Genomic DNA, 23397 nt, shown 5'->3' with positions numbered 1-23397 from the left:
ACTGCACTGACAACATTTTTTAATAACTTTTAATTTTTATTAGTCTCAGCTCAATTCTTTTTCAGCCTCATATTATGTACTGTTTTCTTGCTTTATTTCTAAGTAGTTCCCAAACTTGGCACACATATGGCTCTCTTTTAAATAATTTCCTCTGTCAGATGGTCCTCTTTCATCTTGGTTTCTACAAAGCAGTTATCTTTTCTGCTTTCTGAAATCCCTTCCTTTCTAGACTCCATTTCTGCATCATCAATGGTGTTCAACTTCTAAGTGACATGCCACTGTAACACATTTTCAGTGGCATCCTATTGTTTATGTGTCTAACTTTCTTAGATTTCAGAGATGATAATTTAGTTTATGATCTCTAAATTCAACCAAGTATCTAGATGAAAAATTATAAATAATGAAATAAAGGTTATGTACTCTAATTCTTAACCCTAGAGGAGCGAGTGTCAGGTCACCACGGGTAGCTTTGTAATTAGAAAGTATTATTTACCTTTGAGTGTTGAATAAAATGTAATTGACTTCCTATCTGTAAAGCCATATCTTTCTGTATACAACACACTTTTTCAGGCACGCATTTTAGCATAGACACACTAAAAGAAAAAGAGAGACTTCTTGGTGAAGTTTAATGTTTTGTTTGTTTGTTTTGTTTTGTTTTGTTTTTTAAGTGCCAGTATTCTACATGCATGAGTAACTCAAGATTTTAATTACTTTTCACTTCAGGAAGGTTGTGGTGTATAAACAGTTTACAAAGCTGATCTCAAAAAAACAATGACTTAAATAATCTGTGCTTTAATGAAAAACAAATATTAATTTGCTTGGTTTCTCATATAACATGTTTATTAAAAATTTTTAGTGTCAATCATTTGTTAATATTATAACACTTAACCTTGAAATGGAGCTAATATTGACTCTCTTTGTGGCTATATAATTTAGAGTTCTAAATGACTTTGAGTAAAATGAATGCTACTGTTATTATATTGTGCTTGGATGCACAGACAAAGAAACAGCAGCTCATTGTTTCCAGCTAGTAAAACTAATGCTGCAATGCTCAATGCATTATTTTAATGCTGTTATAGTGTTAAGCGCTCTCCTTTTTGCTTTTATTTGCCATTGAAGCTCAATATACCATCCCTGAACATTAACAGTTTTAACTCAATTTGGATTTAAATATTGACTTTCATTATGGTCAGCAAAATGTCCTGATAAAGATCAATATGTCACTTCCTTTGCCCATCCTTCAGTCAGCTTTCAAACCTCAGATTGGGATGAGATTTCTATTGGGAATTATAGCTTTCTAAGAAACATTTTAGACATTAAAGCATTATTGCTGCATCAGAGGGGATTAAAAAATAACCAGCGTTCTGAAGGAGTATGTGCTTTAGCATTGTTCCCACCTGTTTCTTTTTTTATTATAAAGTGGCAATTTTTACTATCATTAGAAATATACATTTATATATAAAGTTTTTGCATTCAAGTCTCTTTATTTTTGACTACCTAATGAAAGTCCACAGATCAAATAGAAACTTTATATAATATATCCTCATTTCAGAAGCATATGTATATATACACATATATATTTGTAGAACAATCCACAGTTTTAAAGGTAGTTCTGGCTTTAAAAAATGCTATTTACAATCTATGACAGAGTAATAACCTCAGCCTTTAGTGGCATTAAAATGAGCAGGGAATTTTTAAGTTTGATTATGTCTCATCTTGTGCAGAAGAAATCAAGCAACTTCATGGAAAACCTTTTCAAAAGCAAAGCCTTGTACACTAAGCCACAGGGCATAAGGGTAGTTTTTCTATTTCTGGGCCTATGTTTTAAAATATAAATCACTGTTGACGTAGTCATGCTTCTTCTCCAAGCAACCTGGGGTTTCAGATTGGACCTAAAGTCAATTTAATACATAACAACCAAGTTACACTCCATCCTTTCCACTTGTTTCAATACTCTCAACATTTCTCTGTGGCATGACAGAACCACCAATTGAGAAACAATACCTAGCAACAGTATTGCCATTTTCTTCAGTAGAAGAGTAATTCTGTATAAATGTCTGAATTAGAATGAGGCCCATAATGAATCACATTATATTACATAGATGTCTATTCACTGTGCCAATCCATAATGGCTAACAATGCCTTACAAACTTCATAGATGTAATTCAAAACCAAAACTATCACTACGATCAAGAAAAGATGGCTTACTGTGTTCAGTCTCCTGAAGCACAAGGTCTCTAAGTTAGCAGATAGAACTTCAGCACCATTTGTTTCTAGACCTCAAACATCTAGCTAAAATATCAAGTAAAGAATATTGACCAAAAAGCCATTTTGTGAGACTCACAGAAGTTTTGTTTTCATTATGAAGACCATTCACTTAAGACATAAGGGCTCCTATAGTTCTCTACTAGAGTCCTTTCCTGGGAATATCCCCTTGCATTGTTTTGGAAACTACAAAAAACAAACTCTTATTGCAATTAAAGGAGACGAGATGATAGATGAGTTGAAGCCAGGAAATAAAATAAAGATTATCACAGTGAAAATATAAGTTAGAAATCAAGCTGAAAAACAACCATCGAAACTGGCTCATGTTTTTAAGTGAAATTGGACAGTTATATGCTTATATTTCTTCATGTATTTTAAAACTTAAGTCAGTGAATATTGGTTCTATTTATGCTTTTAATGTACTTAAAAGGCAACCAAAGAGTAAACAAATGTTCACCCTGTGCTCTAAACCACATTTTTCCAGACTTATGAATAAAAGGAATGTGAGGCTTTCAATTTGTTCTTGAATCAGTTGTAAATGAAGCAAAGTTAATTTCCAAAACACATTTACAATTGCTAAACACAATGTGGAGGGAAAAACTAGAGACAACTTGAGTGATGAGAGAGCTTTTTAACTACTGATATGATAGGGACAAAAGTGTGTCTGTATGATGAATGATTGACAACCACTGAAAATAGAGATGGGATTTTATTAGAGATCAATATCAGATTATATTTTCATAAATAATAAGCTTAAATTTCTATCATGAAATCATCAATGAGATGGGCAACTGGATTTCCACCAATTGTATTTCCTGTGGACCCTCAGCTACATTATGGTTGAGTAAACATATCACCTTAAAACCTCTAGGCACTTCCCTCTAAAAGAGCCCATGACCCATTTTGTTGAAGCCTCTTTATTTTTTTCAAAGAAAATAAGGCTTTGTGCTTGGAATTTGTTTGGTCCTGGAAGTGACAGGTGTATTTATAATCAAGCTGGATCAATAGTGACAATGATTACAACTCCTGAATTTGTGTCTTTACGTGGTTATTCTTTTCCTAAGAGAGCAATATTCCTTATATAAAAAATTAAATATATCTGTTACTTTTCCTATATTCTGATTTAAAATGTGTACAAATGCCTTGCCTTTGTGCGTAACTGCTGTTCTTTGTAGTTTTATAGGAAAATTCCTCCAGTACATTTTCTGCCATTGTCCAAAGAACATAAATAGGATACTTGATAGGACAAGAATCACACTGAAGAATAATGATGTGTAGAGGGGAGACACTACACTGACCTTGAAAGAATACAGTAACCAGTGGAAAGGTTCAAAGTGAGAGCCAAGATCTTCTGCAAAGTATGTGTTTTAGGGGTCATATTTGGAATAATACATGCTGGACAGTAGAGATATAGGAGAAGTTACATGCTAAGTCTTCTCATTATGATATCCATAAATCTGCAAACATTTTTAACATTCTAGTTTGGTTTGTTTTAATTTGGATGTCTCTACACCCTTCCTGATTTCCAGGCCTAAGTAGATCTAGTAATTCCAAAATGCCATGGTATAACTTCATGCCTTTGTTAATGTTTTCTAGTACTTCAGTATTCCTAACTGTGTGTTTGCTTGCTCTTACATAGAGTTCTTTTTCAGGACACAAATCCACCGACAAAACACTGTCTATTGGAATCAAGGCTGTTAATTTCACATTTTTTTCCCTCACTATCCCTTGAATATTCCAATTTTAAATTGTTACCTTCTGTTTTCTAGAAGACAGAATTATTGCAACCTAGTCTTTTAAATTGGATAATACTAACAAGCTACTCACTTCATAGATGGTAAGTTAGGAATCTCACTACCACACCTCCTGATTTCTCATAAAGTTTGGAAAACACTTACGCATAGAAGTCTGGCAATGTAAAAAAGGCAATTAAGATTTGCTTTGACTCTAAATCTCAGGCTTATTTCCTTAGGCAAAACCCACTTTCCTTCTTCCCTGCTGCAAGATATGGTTAAAAAAAAAAAAAAAAGAAAAAGAAAAAAAAAGACAACTTTCTATGACAGCTAGACATACACATACACACTCAAAGGTACCCACAAATCAACACTAAGACTGAATGGAAAAAAGCAAGAAGCCTGTGCTTCTTCACCATACATAGCAATGGCAGGGGGTACCCTATATCTTCTCAGAAACACAGCAAAACCCTTTCCCCTAAATATCAAAACAATAATGAAATCCCAGATCAATACCTAGATAAAAAATATGATATTCTCTTAGGAGAAACTCTTTACAATTGAATTAAATCACCTAATATGATTAAATTCAACACAAGATTTTCATTTTCTAAAATAAAAAATATTATCAACATCAAGAATAATGTTTAAAACCTTTCTTCACGTTAAATGGCCCCTGACTATATACGTCTGACAGACATTAGAAGAATATAATTTTGACATGTTCAAATTTATGGTTGAAAGAATGTCCTGGAAACAGGATGTAATTGTGTATCATTTACAGAAATCTAAAGAAAATACAAGTATGAAACAAAACTGCACATCACAGAATTCTCTAGAACTTAAAGGCATTTACAGTTCAACATTTTTAAGTGCTTTCTTAAAACCTTTCCCATCAGTTCAATGACCGTATTTTGTTGGCATTATAGTTGTGTCTTCATTCCAGCTAGCCCTCTGTTAATAACAACACACTTAAATTTAGTGTTTGTGGAGTCCTGATTTATTTTTTCTTTGCTTTTATGTGCAATAATTGTTATGCATGTGAATTATCTACCACATTGCAACAGGCAAGCTTTGGTTCAATTTTCTTGTCCTACACAAAGGAAGATTTTGAGTGCAGAATCTCAGCTACTAAGTCCTGTGATGCCTTTTTTTTTTATTTTTTTCTCTTGTTGGGGTGGATTTATTGGAGAAAATTGGGGAAGGGAAGGGAGGAGAAGGAAGAGGGCGGGGAGGGCAGAACAGGAGGAGTTCTCAGCTATGTAGAGTCTTGATTCACAACTTTGCCGCCATTCATGGTGGGTGTTCCCGAGCTTTTCCTTGAACGGCCTTGCTTTTCTCCAATTTCATGTAGCGATGGTTCTCTGTACATACACACTGGAAGGCAAAAACCACAAAAAATTACTTATGATGATCAATATAGACATGGCTTCAATGAACTTCCTGAATCTGACTTTAGAATGCTCAGAATATTTAGAATATTCAGAGCATCCTTCATCAGGAGTGATACCTGGATGAGGATAGAGAAGTAGAAAAATATCAATGTATTTCCTTAATTGGCCCAGACTTCCTTCACCTAAACTAAGGCCCAGAGCCCATGTACAGTTAGCTACTCTCCAATAGGTAATATGGCTATTCAATGGAAGATTAAGATCACATCCTCTCTTCTCTGTCTGCCTCTAAGGTTGTCATCTGAGAGCTATCATGCCTTCTGTTCAATTATCACTTAGAATGAGTAGAGTTTTCCAATTCATAGCTATTCTTAAAAGATAAATCACCACAATGAGTCTTCTAACCTCACTGGGCTGTTGTGATAGAGACGAATGTGTCTACATAGGCATATTTTACTTAAGCATCAGGAGTTACTTTCCTTCTTAAAATAAGAACAAATAAATATCTTTGTCTATTCTGGCTATTATCACTACAATGGTTCAGTAATTTGAATGGTGCCTCTAAAATCAAATAGTTGTTTTTCTTGGGTAAGATTTGGGAATTTATATCTTCAGGAGCTGGACTATTTGGTCCATAGGCTTACTTAGCTGTTTATTGACTGTCAACCAGGCACACTTTTATAACAGAAAAAATGGCATTTTTATCAGCAGGAGTAGGTAACAAACATCTAAAATGATCAAGAAATGTAAAAAAAGAATGCCATTCATTAAGATTTTAGACGACATGTAAAGATTACAGGATAAGCTGTTCAGATCTAACCTGTGCCACTGCTTCCAAAACACACAAAAACACAAAGCAAGGTTCTTCTGACACTCGATCATTTAAGAGACAGGTTTTCTCCCCAGTGTATTAGTAGTGTATTTAGCAGTACTGTGCATTTATACTAAGTATGGGTATTGTTACTATGTGACTTATGAGCCATTAGTTCTGTGGTGATTTTGGGATCGTCTACTTTCACTAAGCGACCAGATGATGCTGATGAAATACAACACAGGTTCTCTGAGTAATACAGAATATAGATATGAAAGATGCTTTTTCAATGTCTTATGCAAGAGTATCACACATAATCTATTTTTGAATGACATGTTTAAACCTTTCATTTATTTCCATGAATATTTCTCATATCTCCAAATGCCGTTCGTTGAAGTGGAAGGGTGCAACCTACTATGCACTAATAGCTGAGAGAGTTGATTGTGATGTTTTCAAATGGTGTAAATAGGTAATTCAACTTCTTTAACAATAACAAGAAGAATCCTAGAAAAATCGTATAGTATAGCCCTCTAGATTGTTGAAGTCCCTCAAGTGTCCTAGCTCTTAATTGTATTTCTGTTTTGAGGAAAGTAGAACAGGCACCAAATCTCCAAGGTGAAGGCAAACTTTCATTTGTGCATAATATATCCACTTATCTACCACTGGCTAATGCACAGGGCAACTCAAAGGTAATGAAGTGATTCCATTGGAAAACAATCCACAGGCTGCCAGGAAGCAGTTTTCTGAACTCCATCACCTAATTGGCTGTGAAAACCCACAGTCTCCAGACTCCAGCACAGATCACTTAAATCATCATATCAATGGATAAAAAGAACCTTTCTGTTTAAATACCCAGAAAAAAATATTGGACCTCAGATGACTTCAAAATCATCTTAGGGGAATACTTAAAGGGTGTGATATTGCTTGATAACCACTAAATAATGTCTTTGTATAGTTGATTTCTTAGAGTTTCACCATCCCTTCTGTTCTCATTATATAGATCCTACCCAAGTTATACATTTGAGCATTTATTTTTATGTATTTACTATTTCTCACATATACACAAAGTACTTCAAGTATAAACACACACATATTAGCACTAAAATTAGTGGTGCAGGCAAATTTTCCAATAATTGAACCCTACTGGCCATCCTTGAAATGGAGTCTGCAAAAAAATTTCCAAACTGACCTCTGGAAATTTACAGTTTATCAAAGTAAAACTACAACAGAAGATGCAGTTTTTCTTTCAGGGTAATTCAGTCACTACCCTCTTTATATACCCTATTAAACTGAATAATAAAATTCAGGGTTTTAATAAACCAAATGATTAACAAGTGTGTTTTCCAGGTCACTGAAAGAAACTGTCCCTCATCCACCCAAAGAATCAAATAGGTATTTTATTCTCTACATTGCTGTTTACAAAGTGGATTTGGATTGTAAGACAAAGAAAAATCAGGTCATTCTGGGACTTGCATGCAAATACAGAAATGGGGAGGAGCAAGGCAGGGAGGAGAAGAGGAAGGGTGGGAGGGAGGGAAGTAAGGAGGGAGGGAGAGAGAAAAAGAGGGAGGGAGGGAGGGATGAATAGAGACAGAGACAGGGAACTATTAAGCCAATTACTTTTTCATTATCATTTACATCCTGGAACTCAGCAAAACATCTAACTTTAGACTGTAACAAGTAAAGGGCTCCAGCTCTCAATCAGATTTTAGAACTAAAATGTACTTTACAGAGTGCAACTGAATTCAGTAACAACATCAAGAAAAAGGACAGGAAAAGGACAAGCACTCTTTAGTGTGGTGACAGCCACCTCTACTAGTTGTAATAACTTTCTGTGAGTCCAGTTCTGAATACTTCAAAATAAATTATGAAACAAAATTTAAGAAGATGTCTGACAAACATATTGTAAGTCAAAATGTAAACTGTTAATGCCACAAATAAACCTGTCATTTTGAAGTATTCAAAGCCACTTTAAATTGATCTTCTCATTTACTGATTAGAATAACTTGGTGATCACCAGAGGTAAGAAATTATTATCTTCATTTTTAAATATAAATAAAAGTAAATGACTTCCCTAATATTAAGGGCTGAGCAGTGGCAGATCTAGGATGACCCTGTCCAGTCAGGAGATCTGATCTAAACAAGATTCAATACACTAACTGATATTAGACAATATTTACATTATTGTGGTTGCATATTAATTAATATTTAAAGTTGGCCTTACTTTCACTAAATATTGCTATTGTCATCAAGGAATGATTTTGAAAACAAATATAACACATATATGATAAAAACAGTAAGTAGAAAGTAACAAACGTTGGCAGGTATGTGAAGAAATTTGGACACTTATGTATTGTTGCTCAGAGTAGGTGGTACATCCACAGTGAGAAATGACAATTTTCATCCTTCCCAAGAGATAGAACCTATACCTTTTCTGTTATTTTACCTTTAAATTCTCAGTGCTACTTCCAACCTTATCAGATTCACATGAGAATAAACACCTACTGCAAGTGTTATGGTTGAGAAAACCTGGTCTAAGGGATCACTTCATGCTTTAAAATGTCACCTAGGAACAGTTGTCATATTGAGATAACACACATTTGTACACACACTCACTAAGTGGCACCCCTCCATTATTTTCTTAATGAAGCTCAAGCCTATAATGTGAGGACATGAGTTTTGCTGACTTTGTTCTGACAATAAAACCATTCCTCTTCTCTTCTTCATTTTTAAACACCACCATCATTCACCAGCTGCTCACGTACCAAGCTTGACAGTCACCAAGGATTTCTTTCTTTCTGTCTAACAACCTCGAGCCATTAAATTAGAATGCTATACTAGGTCTAGCCTCAAAATAAACAGTCATTCTTTCCTCCTTTAGTTATAAACCCCAGAGTCTGAGCTACCTCTACCGAGAGAAGATTCTAGCACTTTGCCTTGCAATCTTCCTCCAAGTGTGTAATGATTTCCCAAAAAATTAAACAGAAAAGCTAATGCCTTATGGCAACTACAAGGTCTCAAGTTCTCTGGACTTTAACCTAACTTTCTAGCTTCCTTCTACAAACCATTTTCCCCTAAAATCAACTGCATCCAGACAAAATGCCATTCTTGTTCATAATCAGAAATGCTGGATCACCTCGGATGTTTGTAACTCCTGTTTATTTGCCTGGACAAACACTTCCCTCAGATCATTGGTTAATATTACTAAATTTCAATGCTCTTTAAATATTATTAATTCATAATGTCTAATGAAAGATTTACTTCAATCACCACATAAGATGGTTTGAAATACGTTTCCTTTGGGACTAGTATATAGTGACAGTTTTAAATGTTTGCCCATTTGTTATTTATCCACAAAAATGCATAGAAATGTTTTCTTCATTAGTACCAAATTCCCTCTTATGGTGAATGACACTTTACTAAGTGTTCCATGATCATTTTCCATATGAATATCAAAATTGCAGGTATCCCTGTTTGGGATACAGATGAACTTCTTCCTCAAAGTCAATGAATCTTTCTCTTCCTCTCAAATCCTAAATCTTAATCCCTAGAACGTACTTGTGTGACCATAAAATGGATGATTTGGGAGTGGGCACTGCACGGTAGGTCACATTTACCAAGATTCTTTAGTTTACTGATACTTTTATTTTTAAATCTCCTTTATCTTCACAGGCATAAGAACATTTCATGGCAAAGAAAATGAATCAGGAAAGCTAACCACAAACCCGCCTGAAGACCTTCACTTCTAGCAATCTCCCAAGTTCCTGTTTGTTAAAGTGCGACACCCCCCAATAGACACTCTCACACCAGCAACAGCCACAGCAGCACATAAAACTTAAGAAAGGACATTCTTAGACACACCCAGACCCACAGAGTTAAAAAACTCAGAGGGGGAGCATCCAACACTTGGTGCTTTAACACGTCCTCCAGGAGATTCTGAAGAACACTGTATTTACAGAGATGCCACATTTAATTGTTGTATGAAAATCAGCAGTGTCACCTTCTAAGCCATGAATTCATGTATATATGTCCTGCCTGTGCAGATTTTAACTCTCAAACAGAGAATTCACAATCGCAGGAGTCATTGAAATAAGTAAGCTTATTAGTTGTGAAAAATGACAAAACCTGTTTTGTGTGTGTGTGTGTGTGTGTGTGTGTGTGTGTGTGTGTGTGTGTGTGTGTAAGAAAAGTGTGAGGGCTGAAGTTGGAAGATATCATGTGGATCTGAGCTAATTACTTTATGCTTCTTAAAATGAGTTTTCTCCCAATTAAAATGGGGATAAAAGCTATCAGTTTATTATCAAGGTCTTGGTGATAATCAAATGATAACCCATCTAATTCAACATATTGAAACAGCAGTGTTGTACAGAGAGGACAAGGCTGCAGATCTGTGGCTCACTGACTCCTTTTACATCACTACTCAATTCTTTACAGATGAGAAGAAAATGGGGTCTTTGAGTGGTGATGTGGGAAGCTGTGGCAGTCACCAATGTCATGAAGTAGGTTGTTGGATGTTCGTACAGGGCCATTGCAGTTGTTACTGACAAATTCTCCATCCAAATGGAGACAGCAGACCCTCTGTTTTGGGTGAAACTCATAATCCATGTCTTCTATCAGTTTCTATGAAAGAAGAATGAAATATGACTAACATTTTTTATTACTGACAGTTTAATCAAATCTTCTTTGGCCTTCTCTAATTTCCAAGAAATGGAAAGGTTAGATTGCTCTGTAAGTTAATGTACCATTAAAAATACCCAGCTGTCTTAATAGCAGATCATAGAAGGGCCTGGGCAATTAGCATGAAGCAATTTCACACCTTAATTAATGTCACATGGAATCTCTCTGGAACTGTGGGAGTGAGTTAAACACTGGTTTGAAGGTAACAGGTCATAGGGAAGTCCCCAGTATGCTGAAATGTCTATAACAGAGGTTGGGAAATTACAAACAACAGAAGATTTATGTCTTTATCTGAAAAGAGAGAAGAAATAATATTCAAGTGTAAAAGAGAGACAGAAGTGAGTGAGGAAAGTGTCAGGGGACTTTTCATTAAAGATTGGGGACATTTCATTAGAGATTCATCCCAGAGACTAGCAGAAAATTCCTGTGAAGAGTTACAATTGGGAAAGGGAAACTCAAAAGGGGAGGGAAGAAGAGAGAGGGTGGAACAGGAAGAAGGGAGGGAGAGACAAATGAGAGTCAGAGTGCCAGTGTGAATATCCTTTCTGCAATATGCTGTGCCAGGGAAGTTTGGGGCATCCACTCTATGTAGTTATCTTTAGTATGGTCCAGTCCAAAAGAGACTCTTTGCATATGAACCATCTAGCTCTTGTTCCTGGTGATTTTATATATGTCTGTGGTCTTCACCTTCCCATTTGGAGCTTCACAACCTTAGGAACCCAGGGTGTACTTCTCTTTGGTGACTCTCTGTGTAGCTGTGGAAGGACTCTCTGCTCTACAATCTTGAGTTGAATTTTTCTTCATCCTATGCCATATCCCTCAGCATTTCTTTAAGATAGAAGACAACAAGGCAATGAACATTTTTCTAAAGAAAAATATTTAAAGGCATTTTGTTTTTAATCTGGCAAAATTTGAGATGCTGAATACTTCTATAGGGATGGGTTTCAATTGATAAATACTTTGGTAATATCTTATTTTCTCCAGTACTCAGTCCTGGAAACTTAAAGTCTTTGGATAACACACAGGCACACACACACACACACACACACACACACACACACAGTTTTTCAGGGGGAATAATTTGATTATAACTACTCAACCACCTGCAAGAGCTGAGTAATCAGCTTATGGAGGAGGAGGGCGGAGAAAATGAGGTGTTTGTATCTTTTTCTTTGTCAAAGAGTCTTTTGCCCTCTATCTGATACTGGAGGGGGAGGTCACCCAAAGACAGTTTAAATCTGGGGTGTCACTTCTCCATGGTGGAATAATGCCCTGAGAATCAATGAGCCTGTGCTGTTGTCGTAAATTCTAGGGACGAGTAAGTAGAGGCTTATGTGCATCGTACATAGCAATGGGCTTAAATACCAAGTCAATCCATCCAGTACATGCATCTGCAACCCCCTCATTACCATTGTCCTTACGTGGAACACCAGAGAGTGAAGGATTGAAGGGAATGGGCAAGTGGGTAATTATTGTCATGATATCTGTGTAAGAATTACAGATCCTTTAGCTGGACAACTTAATTTTAGGAATCTTCACATTCAAATGAAATCAACACAGGAATGGGATAAAGGCAAAGATGTTTGAGGAAAACAAAAAACAATCACAACACTAAAATAACACACTTTGGCTTTCTACCACCTAGGGCTAATCTACTTCACAAAAGAACAGCCCACTCATCATGCAGTGCTGGGATCTGTCAGGGTGGTAATGGTATAAGCAGTGGGTTAACAGATTTATAAGGAATTTCTTGAACATTAAAAATAAAACAGGCAACATCCACTTGTTTAAACAGATACATGCCTAATCGCTTGCAGTGCTATTATTTCACATTTCTTTTCTAAAACTATCCTCCAATTATATGCTTTATAATTAGACGACCGTGGAGAGATCATTAAAAAATAAAACTCTTCCCTTCAAAATACAGGTTATGGCTAGAATACCTTTCATCTTAGGTTCTGATTCAGAAGAAATAGACAAGGAAATAACAAATTACCAATGATAGAAATAGCTCGTAAAACTGTACTATATTCATTCACTAATGCAATGAAGGAAATAATGTCTAAACTATTTTACATGCAAATTTAATGCAAGGTTCCATCAGAGTTTGTGACTTTACACTAAAGTACTTACAAAAAGTGCTGCACATCCTATCAGAGGAGATAAGACAACACCTCCCATCCTTAAGGGATGGCTCTCATTTTTATCTATCTGTCTATCTATCTATCTATCTATCTATCTATCTATCTATCCATCCATCATCATAATCATCATTTATTTATTTCTTTATCTCTCTCTTTCCCCCTCTCTCTTCTACATTTTATTTTATTTTACATATGTAGGTGTTTTATCTATATGTTTATCTGTATACTACATTCATACAGTGCCTGAGAAGGCCAGAAGATACCGTTGCATCTCCTGGAACTGGAATCACAGCCGGTTGTGAGCTGTTATGTGGCTGCTAGGAATTGAACCTGGGTCCTCTGGAAAAGCAGCTGGTGATCTTATCTGCAGAGTGATTTCTCCAGCTCTGTCCATCATGTCCCCTTCCCCCATGGTAAGATATTAATTGAAGCTAAAAAATCTATGACTGGAGATAAATACTATTACAAATTATTGATGCTCTTAAAAGGTTTGTAGCACTTTCCATATAATGTTTTAAACTAGTCTTTACCTTCCACAGTAGGAGCCCTGCTTTTAACCAAAACCCAAGCCTACAAGTTATTCATATTTTGATTTTCATATGTGTGTAATGAAAAGGTGAATATGTAAACAACTCCATAGTATTACAGATTGAGTTTAGTTTATCAAACTAACAATGTACCTGTTAGACATCAGTAGATGTGCCAAAGGGAAAAAAAAGCAACTATAAACTTGTTGGGGGGGGGCGACCATAAAATTTCATTGTCAAAAACTTTAGAAATCATTTATCCCAAATTATTTTACATAGTGGGAAATTAAGAGTATTAAACATAATAAGTATATAAGCATTTTATATCTTATTTATATATTATGTAGGTTTATAATAATTGTTATAGCTCCTTGTTGAACAGGTCTCTTTCTTTGCCTCTTTATATGGTTTATCTCAAAGTATATTTTATCTGATATAAGTATAGGTGCTTATGTCTGCTGCTGTTTTCACTTAACATGGGATTTCTTTTTCTGTCTACTCATTGTATCTATATATACTAGGGAAGGGCACTTCCTCTGGGCAGCAAACTGTAGGACTGGGTGACTCACTGAGTTATTTGTTTCTAAGATTATTGGATCTTCATTTTTTTAAATTCATTCATTCTAAATCTTATTAGTTTTTGAGGTAAACTTTCCCTTTTTATTATCATATTTTAAATGAACAGGTACAAAGGCAATGCATTTTAATTATTTTTAACTCAGTTTGAACATAATACTCCATTAATGGTCGCATCCACTCATCTTTAATATGTATTTTTATATCACTTCATAAACAGTTGTCTTAATTCTGCTAGGCTGAAAAACCAGCTTACTATGTGGTTTTTGTCATGGTCTATAGTGGTCTGAATGAGACACAGGTCCCATAGTTTCAGGCATTTGCATACCTGGTCTACAGTTGGTGATAGTGTTTGGGAAGGTTTGGGAGGTGCTGTCTTGCTGAAGGAAGAATGTGACTAGGGGTGAGTGGGCTTAGAGCGTTTAAGGCCTTGCTCTACATTGGATTTACTTTCTCTGTTTTCTGTTCACAGTTCAAGATGTGAGTTCTCAGCTTCTGTTCCTGCTGTCTACGTCCATGCTGTTACCACCATGCTGGACTCAAACTCTTGAGAACAATAAACCAAAATAAACTTGTTCTTCTGTAAATTGCCTTGCTCATGGTGATTGATCATAGCAACAGAAAAGTAACTAATACATGGTACGGCATTTCTACTTTGCCATCTCATCATCACTGACTTCTCTGCCTAGCTGGATATTCATAGCTTGTTCCCAATCACAGGGCAGTATAATGTAGGGTCAAGTGCTAAGGCACTGGATCTGGGATTCCTGGATTGTAATCTCACTGTTGAATTTTTGTAGACTTGTGATTTTGGACACTTTACTTATTGGTTTAAATATTAGTCATCTCATCTATAAAAGAAGAATAAACTAGGGATATTGTGATTCTTTTAAATAGAGATAATATATATAACCTGCCTAGTGAATACTAAATTGATAGATTGTATACAGCAAGAATAGTTTGGAAACCCACCAGGAAGGAAGAAGTTCTTATACACAGAAAAGAAAAGCCTAACATAACCTCAATTATCTTTCTTACAAATAGAAACCCAATAGTATAACATATAACTGCATAAAGAATTGATGGAAAGTGTTTCAAATTTTGCATATTTTTACAATTATAACAGAATATATATGAAGCATAAGGACCTGACAAATTTGTGTTTATCAAGTAATTTATAAGAGCATGAATCTCTTCAAGGATTTGCAAGGAGTTTTATTTCTACACTGTAGTATATTCCAAGAGAAGAAAAGGACAAGCAATCATAAGTAGATACGGGTTCAAGAGCATTGAGTCCTTTTGTCTAGTAATTAGGTTACATCCACAGCCTTTCTGACTTCAGACCAGCCTGTGTCACCCATGTTCATGGAAGTTCAGCACTTGACTGCTTGAGGCAGACTGCTCTGGCTTGAATTCCAGCTCTGTTACTTACAGATTCCATGACTTGGGACTAATTACACTTACTTCTTTGCTTCAACTTCAACATTTGTGAAGCAAATTATTCTGGAAACTACTTCTTAAAAATGGAATAAAAATCAGAAAATAACTGAGACATACTTTAAGACACCACCTAGAAGAAGAAAGGTTTATAAAACTTGACCAATATTGTTTGATTAAGTATACTTTGTTCTTTAAGAAAAATGTCAAATACATTGATAGAGAATTAAATGGTCCTTGATGAGAAAGCAGCTAAGTTTCCATCTTCAGAAGTGAGTCTCATCACACATCTAAGAATTCTTTCCTGCAAATGAACTTGTCAAAGGACCTTGGAATTAAATTCAAGTATTAGTGAATCCAATTTAAAAACAGAGACTATTTTCCTTCTAGTATCAAGGGGAAAATCCTTATAATTCACCAGTAAAAGCAAAATTAGAAGAAAAAACACATAAAATAATGCCATTAAGGGAACCCGAGACATTCTAAGGTGAAGAAGATTCAATGCAGAGCAGAAACTGATGTCTCCATGACCACTCTACTACTGTTCTTTCAGACCTGAATCTATATTTGGCATGAAGCCAACCATCAAAAGGCTACATGTTCATCTCCTCTGTACCTAAGTAAGGCTAGCCATCTAGGTGTTGCTACTGAGGTGTTAAGATTGTGTGGCAGCTATTGGAGACTATGCTGACACGAAAACTTGCATAGATTTTTTTCAATCCCTTCTTCCAGTTCTTCCTTGCCCTCTGATTCTGGTAATGAAGCTGGAAGGGTCACACACAGTGCGTGTAGTTTTACTAAGAGTGCAATGCACAGGTTTAGGCATGTACTCTACATGGAGCTCTATTTTGTGCATCATTCTGGCTACACTGTGCAGATGTAAAGAATCCCAGCAAGGCACTAAGATGAAAGATGTGAAAGATTCAAGCACCTAAGGTCCCCAAACTGGGACAGCATGGCACCATTTCTGGAGAGTTCACCTCCAGATTCAGTTTCTGAGAGGATAGCATGAGTAACCTGCCATTGGCACACATTGTGTGAGGCCAATCTTACTTCTAATTTATAGCACTGTAACAGTCTTCTTGTACCTTCCCTTATTTCTACAAAATGCAGCAATAAGCAGAACACTGAAGCGCATCTGGGACTCTGAGCACAGTCATCCCACGCATTTCTTTTTGACATGTACACAAGGCCATCTGCCCCAAGAGGAAACTCAACTAACCAGAGAACAGGAACCATCTCCAATTAAGGAGGCAGATTATAGATGTTTCCTTTGGGGGAATGGAGTGGAAGGGGTTCTGCAAGACTCCATGATCTATATAAAGAATAAATAAAACATAGATTTTTTTAAAAATATATTTTTCTAGCTTTACTGAAGTTTGTTAATGGTCTTGTACTACTGTTGCAAAAAAATGAATACATCAGCTTAACTGTTAAAAATGATACAGGAATTGAAATTATTATTTGCCAAAGCATTCCTAAGAATGATTATATTTCCTATAGGGTAGTATGTATTTTGAAACAGGTACATTTCTGCCTTTAACCATAGTGTACATGGAATGGTCTTGGTCTTGTCTGGGAGATTCCTCCTTCTCCCCATTTGTATGAGTCTGGCCTAGTCCTTAATGATATATTCCTTTCTGTAGACATGACAATACTTACTCTAATTCACAATTCTGCTACACTATTGCCATTAGAAACCATATTTCATACCTCAAAGAACATATCCTCTGGAAAATATAGTTCTTAGTCTTTACACTTATTTTGTTTCTTCACATGTTCAACCGAGAACTGATTAAATATCTCTTTATGATATGCTAAATAGTGCACATGACAAAAGAGAGGTGTGAGAAAAAAATATATTACATTCATTCTAAAAATGAGTTAACCATGAATGGGCAGAGATAGGGGAGCAATGGGCATCGCTAGAACAACATGATCAGCAGAAAAACATAGAGAAGATATGAGAAATAATGCTTAATTCTTCTGGTAGAGAAGTCAGAGAAAAATAACAGCAGAAGTATGGACTCTTTAACTCATTCTTTGTAAAAGTTAGTAAGCAGATGAGTGGATGAAAATTAGGGCAGGTGGGATAGAACACATGAGGCCAACTATAGCACAAGGTCAGTTTCACATGACTAACGGCTCAAGGTGTGAGAAAAGGCTCAAGAGGCATTGGGAATAGTGACTGTCTCCTTCCACCCAGCGTTCTGAACATAACATAATATGAGCCAGACTGTGATTGACTGCTATAGTCTGCTATAGTCACATGTACTATATGAACACTGAGCAGCTGGCATTGTGCACACTCTCCAACTGACCACATCTATAACATTCACAGGAGAGCATGTCAGACTAAGTCAGGGTTGCAGTGCACTGTCTCCATGCTTTTCATTTCCTCCAAGAAGGAGACTGAGCCATGGTTTAAGTTAGTATCATAGTTTCCAGAGAAAAATGCTATATTAGTAAGTGTCAATATATAATTAATTCTTGGGTCTGCATTGAAAATATGGCCACTCATCATCCTAAGTCAAGAACTTTGGAGGAAAAAAAATAGTTTCTCTCGATAGGCTTACTCCCTGCTCAATTGAAACACTCAACACTGTTTTAAGTGGTGAAAGGTGGGCAACTGTTAGACTCAAATGAGAATGGAAATTCTGCAGATTAAATAAAACAACACACTATCGTTCCTTACAAATGTGAAGAAAACTGGCACAAAATGTTATTGTATTTTCTCACAGGGATGAAGAGATCAGCATCACACATATTTATAAAGCTAATTGGAAAAAAATTAAGCTCTATAATAATAGTATTATTTTTTCAGAGGTATTCTAAAAGATTAAATAGCATTCAACAAAGAAGGAAATTACATTCCAAATAGTACCCGACACTAATTTTCTATATTCAAAAATTTTCTAACTTCCATATTCAAGTACATTTTTTCTAAGTACCACATATTTACAAGAGCTCTCTGCTTTCTATTTTTCTCTTTGCTGTGAATGTTCTTACTATATTTTCTGAATCTTTGCTCCATCATTTCACTTCAGGCAGAGCCTACAGAACAGGAGACAAGAAGCACCATTCCCAACACATAGATCAGGATCCAAGGAAGAAAAGAAGTTGCTCTCATACCTTCAATAGGTTTTGGTACAAAATGAGATGAGGGCTTAGTTTTCTTCACTCTGTTCCCCTTCATGATTTGACCTTCTTTATTGAGTCCTAGAAACCAGGCACGGCCTGATTCCTGCTGGCGATACAGGGTTGAAGAATAGATCACATAGTAGTTTTCAAACACAGACTCCTTAAATTTGCATTCTGGGGTAAAAACGTCCTGCAAAAATAAACACAGTAAATGAGAAAGGAATTAGTAAGGAATCAGCAATGGCTGCATCCAGTCAGTCTCACATATATACCCAGTGTTCAGAATAAGACACAGGAGGGTGGAAAAAATTTCAGTTAGCACACATATAGAGAGTAATTCTACAAAATCAAAACTCAAGATTCTTTTTACAACCAGCTTTTAGTTCAGAGAAAACAACTGCTTGGAAACAGTCCCTCATTGGAGGTTAAGGCCCTAGATAGGTCTAAAATCTTAGCAAGTAAAATGTCTTATAAATCAGTGTTTGGTCAGTCTTCATTTTAGTGGCTGTTAGCATGGACTTGAAACAGTAGAACTTATCCCTAGGATCCAAAATCAAAAGGCAACCACAGACAACACAGGCACACCAGATGTTTTTGAAGGGAATATTCTATACTCACAAAAATCTATGACTCAGCAAAACGTGTTCCCTAAACTCATTATTATGCTATTACTTTGCTTAATGCCTGTAGCTTTCCCTTTAATTCATTTAAAATGTGGCGTACTTAATCATCAGAACTCAGATATAACAACCTTAAAAATAAGCAGTAGGAGAAAAATACTCCTATTGAAGAATCCTCAATGAAACAGAAGGATGCTGTTATTCCAGGAAGAAATCTTAAAAACATCTCCTTCAGTTTCATCTCTTAAGAAAATCAAAATGCTAAAGAGTTAGTTAAAAGATGCATAAAAGTAAAATTACAAGCCAATGTGAGAATTCACTCTTAATTGTGTTATAATCTCAGACTCACCTCTCAGACTCACCGTTTCTGTTTCTAATGATGTATAACACAATTTTGTAATTAATACAATAAAATCCTATCTTAAAACATCAAAGAATGAAATGTATTTTTCTAAAGATAAAATACCTCTCCTTTTGAGATAAGCAAACGTAAAACCGGATAGCATGTCATCCAGCTATAAGCAAGTAAGCCTCCCCACCCCCACCCCCGTGCCAACCCCCCTCATGCTACTCCCTCTTCCTTTCCAAACATGTTTGCCATAAAAAGTCTTTGTCACCATGTCACTGCATGCTGGAAAGTTTCCAATGTGAAGTCTCACAATTTGGTACATTTACACAGAGAATTCCATAAATGATGACCGTGTAAAAATAAAGCTGGTAGGTTCTTATAGTATCATCTATAAGAACCGTGTCCTTATAGATGATACTCCTAAGAGATAAACAAGTAGGGGGCTAGTGAAGGCTGTAAATGCTAAAGATGCCACCGAAGGGACTCCTTTGATTTGAAAATGACTTTCATATTACTGAACAAAAATGAGACTGAGAAAGTAGAAGCACAGTAATAGTAGTAATAGTACATTAACACTATTTACATTAAAACGAGAAATGAGAATTCTTAGAGTACTCTTCATTCTAAGAAATTATCCTGGTAATCTTGGAAATACATGACAATAAGACACTCTTTAATATGGTGGTGGTAGAACTGCCCAGTTAAAAGTGTTGATAAGGATAAGAATGTGGAAAAAACTGTAACTCGCACATATTGCTGGGGGGAGCATAGAATGCTGTAATAGATGAGAAAATAACCTGCATCTTCCCAGAAGAATAAACATACAGTTAGCAATGATCCACCCATTCTACTTTTAGACATGCACCTATAGGAAGTAAAAACATGTCCATAAGAAAATTTATAAATAAATGTTGATAGTAGTATTGATTACAGAAACAACTCAAGTATCTATCAAATGATGAGTAGATCTACAAAATGTGGCATAGCTGTATAATGTATTACTGTTCATTGATAAGAGTAATAGGATACTGATTCATATGACAATATAAATGAGCCTTAAAACCATTATGCTAAGTGGAACACAACACCATTAGGCTCCATGATGCAAATACTACATGTTATTTGATTCCATTTCTATGAAATATTACAGGAGAGTTTGTAATATCGCATATAATGAGCAAACAATTTCAGAGATGGGAAATAGTGGATGTCAAGTGCTACCACAGAGTTGGAATAAAACAGAGAATGACTGCTTCCCTGGAGAGACGGAAATGAGTCAGAATCAAGTAGTTCTGATATTTGTGTAACTTTGTAGAAATACTAAAATCCAACAAACTGTAAGTCTTTAAATGTGAATTTTATTGTGTGTAAGTTATATTTCCATAAAAAAGAATCAGAGAAACAAATTAGCTGGAGAAGATGAGGGGAGAGAATAAAACCATTCTTACCTGGCAACACTGGTCTTAACAATGTGTGCTCTTTATGACATCATATCCATACTACCAAGGAAGAGTCAAATCATTGCCAAGTATCAGGATTAAAGAAGTACAGATTCAATTAGTGAAAATTACAAGGCTTTTCAGGTTTTGATGCTAGGCACTGAACCCAGGCCTTTGTATGCTAGGAAAGTGTTCTGTTCTGAACTACACCCCCAGCCCAGTAATGGTCTGTTTTTAAAACTGATGCACTCCCTGAAGCAAGTTAAGATTAAAAGAAAAATGGCTTATTGAGTTGGTTGTTTTAGAGGCTGAAAGGGATCTAGATAGACGATAGAAGAGAGAGAGAGACAGAAAAAGAACATTTCACAAAATGCAAAGCCAGAGACAGACATGGCTCTCCCAGTCCTTCCGAAGACCATGCTCCTGGTTGACTTAAGGCACTCCCACTATGCTTTCCCTCTAAGCGGTCCCGCTACCTTCCAATTTTGTCAGTCTATAAGAAAACCAAGTTCCAGTATTCTTGTAAAACTAAATCGAAAGATTTAGAAAAAAATTTAAATTTGGCTATTTTCTTTTAAAACTAGGCTGAGGAGTTGGGGAGAAGACTTGGTAAAATGTTCGCTGTGCAAGCATGAGAAACTATGATAGATCCCACAGAAGCCAAATGAAATCATTAGTGTGGATCAGCAGAGACAGAGGGATCTCTGAGACTGACTAGCCAGTCCAGCCGAAATAGTGAGTGCCAGGTTCAGTGATTCCTATCTCAAAATATAACATAGAGATGTATGTGGAAGAAAACTATCATTAACCTCTTACCTCCACACACATGCACATTCATGAAAGTGCACTCACATACAATATGCACTCACATGAATATGTACACACACAAACCCAAGATGACCATGTATGCTTTTATTTCTTCACCTATCCCAATACTAAATAAACATAGTATTATCCCTAGATGTTAAGGAGCTTTGAGAGTCCACGGAGAAACCTCATGTCATCAGGTATCCTTGGGCAATGATTTTCAGTATAACCTCTACCATATAACTATTATTTCAGTTTCAACATACAGTTGGGCACCAATGAATTTATATTCTTTTTGTATGATAAAAAAATAGAAATATTGGAGTGCCTAGCAATTAAGATTGTACTTCTAGCATCAATATGTATTATGTTATGAGACTTCCAAGTAAGTGGCTAAAGTCTGAATTTCATATTTTTCAAGTGAAAAAGGAGACATTTCAAAAAAAAAAAAGAGTTGATACAGATTGGACACAAGTTATAAACTTTCAGAATTTACACAGCCCCATGTTAACATTATCCATGTGACAAAATGATTGTGTTTTGTCACATAACAAGCTATTAAATTCTGTGCTTTTGTCACACATTTGTATGGTGTCTATCAACTAGAAAGGCATGCACAAGCATACTTGAAATGAAGTACACAGTCATTTAAAAGTCTTGGCATTTGATCACGCACATTCAGATGGATTCCAAGATTATTCAACCACTGTCCCGACTGACATCATATCTCGTGTGCCGTGAAGACAGTCTGGGAGCCAAAGGTGACAAGACCCTAGAATGCCTTGATCAATACCGAAAACAGAGCCAAAGGCAGTATAATAAGGAAGAATTTTCTCTCTTGAAAATTCACATTGCAACTTGTGAATTTTCCTTATGTCTGTGATCCTGAGCTCTTAGCTTAATATAGAAATTACAGTGAAGTTTATAGAAATATGTTTTGATGAAGCAGAATTTCCCCACAAGCGCATCATGTATGTAGAAGAGGGCAATGCTTTTGATACAACCCAATCAGTAATTTAACAATTATTCATTCATTAGAATACTAATTACTTCAGTAGAGTATGCATAGATTGATAGTGTTCAGAAAAAAATATTTATCAGAGTTTGCCGTGCTTTGGTTGCACAGCCTTAGAAGCCTGTGACAAGCTCCTTCTCACTTTCTGAACATTTCTCCAGCCTAGTCTTGTTTTCAAAAGTTCAAAACATCCACCGAGCTCAGTCCAGATGATGAATGAATGCCAAATCATTCCCCAGATCGATGAAGTTTACCCCAGTATCCCTCTCAAGATCTTCCCATCCCATCTGGTTCCAGTCTGACCCTGTAGAATTCCAGATTGATATCTTCAAAGTGTATGCTGTACTTGGATGCCCGCTCATGTCAGATTTATTCCTGACTCTTTTTTATCCATATAGCTTTCTGATCTACATGGACTCTAACTTCCCATGTAGAAAGACAACTATTCCTTCTTGGCCAGCCTTT

The 23397-nt window shown here is 35.9% G+C and overlaps 1 protein-coding gene across 5 annotated transcripts in view; it reads right to left on the bottom strand.

The window, feature by feature from the left end:
- Window positions 1–608: 608 nt before the first annotated feature.
- Fgf12 (fibroblast growth factor 12) overlaps window positions 609–23397 on the bottom strand; it is a 533778-nt gene continuing 510989 nt past the window's right edge. For 4 of the 5 annotated variants that reach the window (XM_028890065.2, XM_028890068.2, XM_028890063.2 and 1 more), the window contains 2 exons: window positions 18694–18892; window positions 609–5375 (listed from right to left, as the gene is read on the bottom strand). In XM_028890065.2, the coding sequence (XP_028745898.1) occupies window positions 5257–5375; window positions 18694–18892 (318 nt within the window). In that variant the 3' untranslated portion in view covers window positions 609–5256. The remainder of the gene's footprint in view (window positions 5376–18693; window positions 18893–23397) is intronic. The other variant, XM_028890064.2, reaches the window with a different exon arrangement.

This window comes from Peromyscus leucopus, chromosome 12 (assembly GCF_004664715.2).
Source record: "Peromyscus leucopus breed LL Stock chromosome 12, UCI_PerLeu_2.1, whole genome shotgun sequence".
Classification (NCBI taxonomy): Eukaryota; Metazoa; Chordata; class Mammalia; order Rodentia; family Cricetidae; genus Peromyscus; species Peromyscus leucopus.
This window is presented reverse-complemented; position numbering and strand designations above follow the sequence as displayed.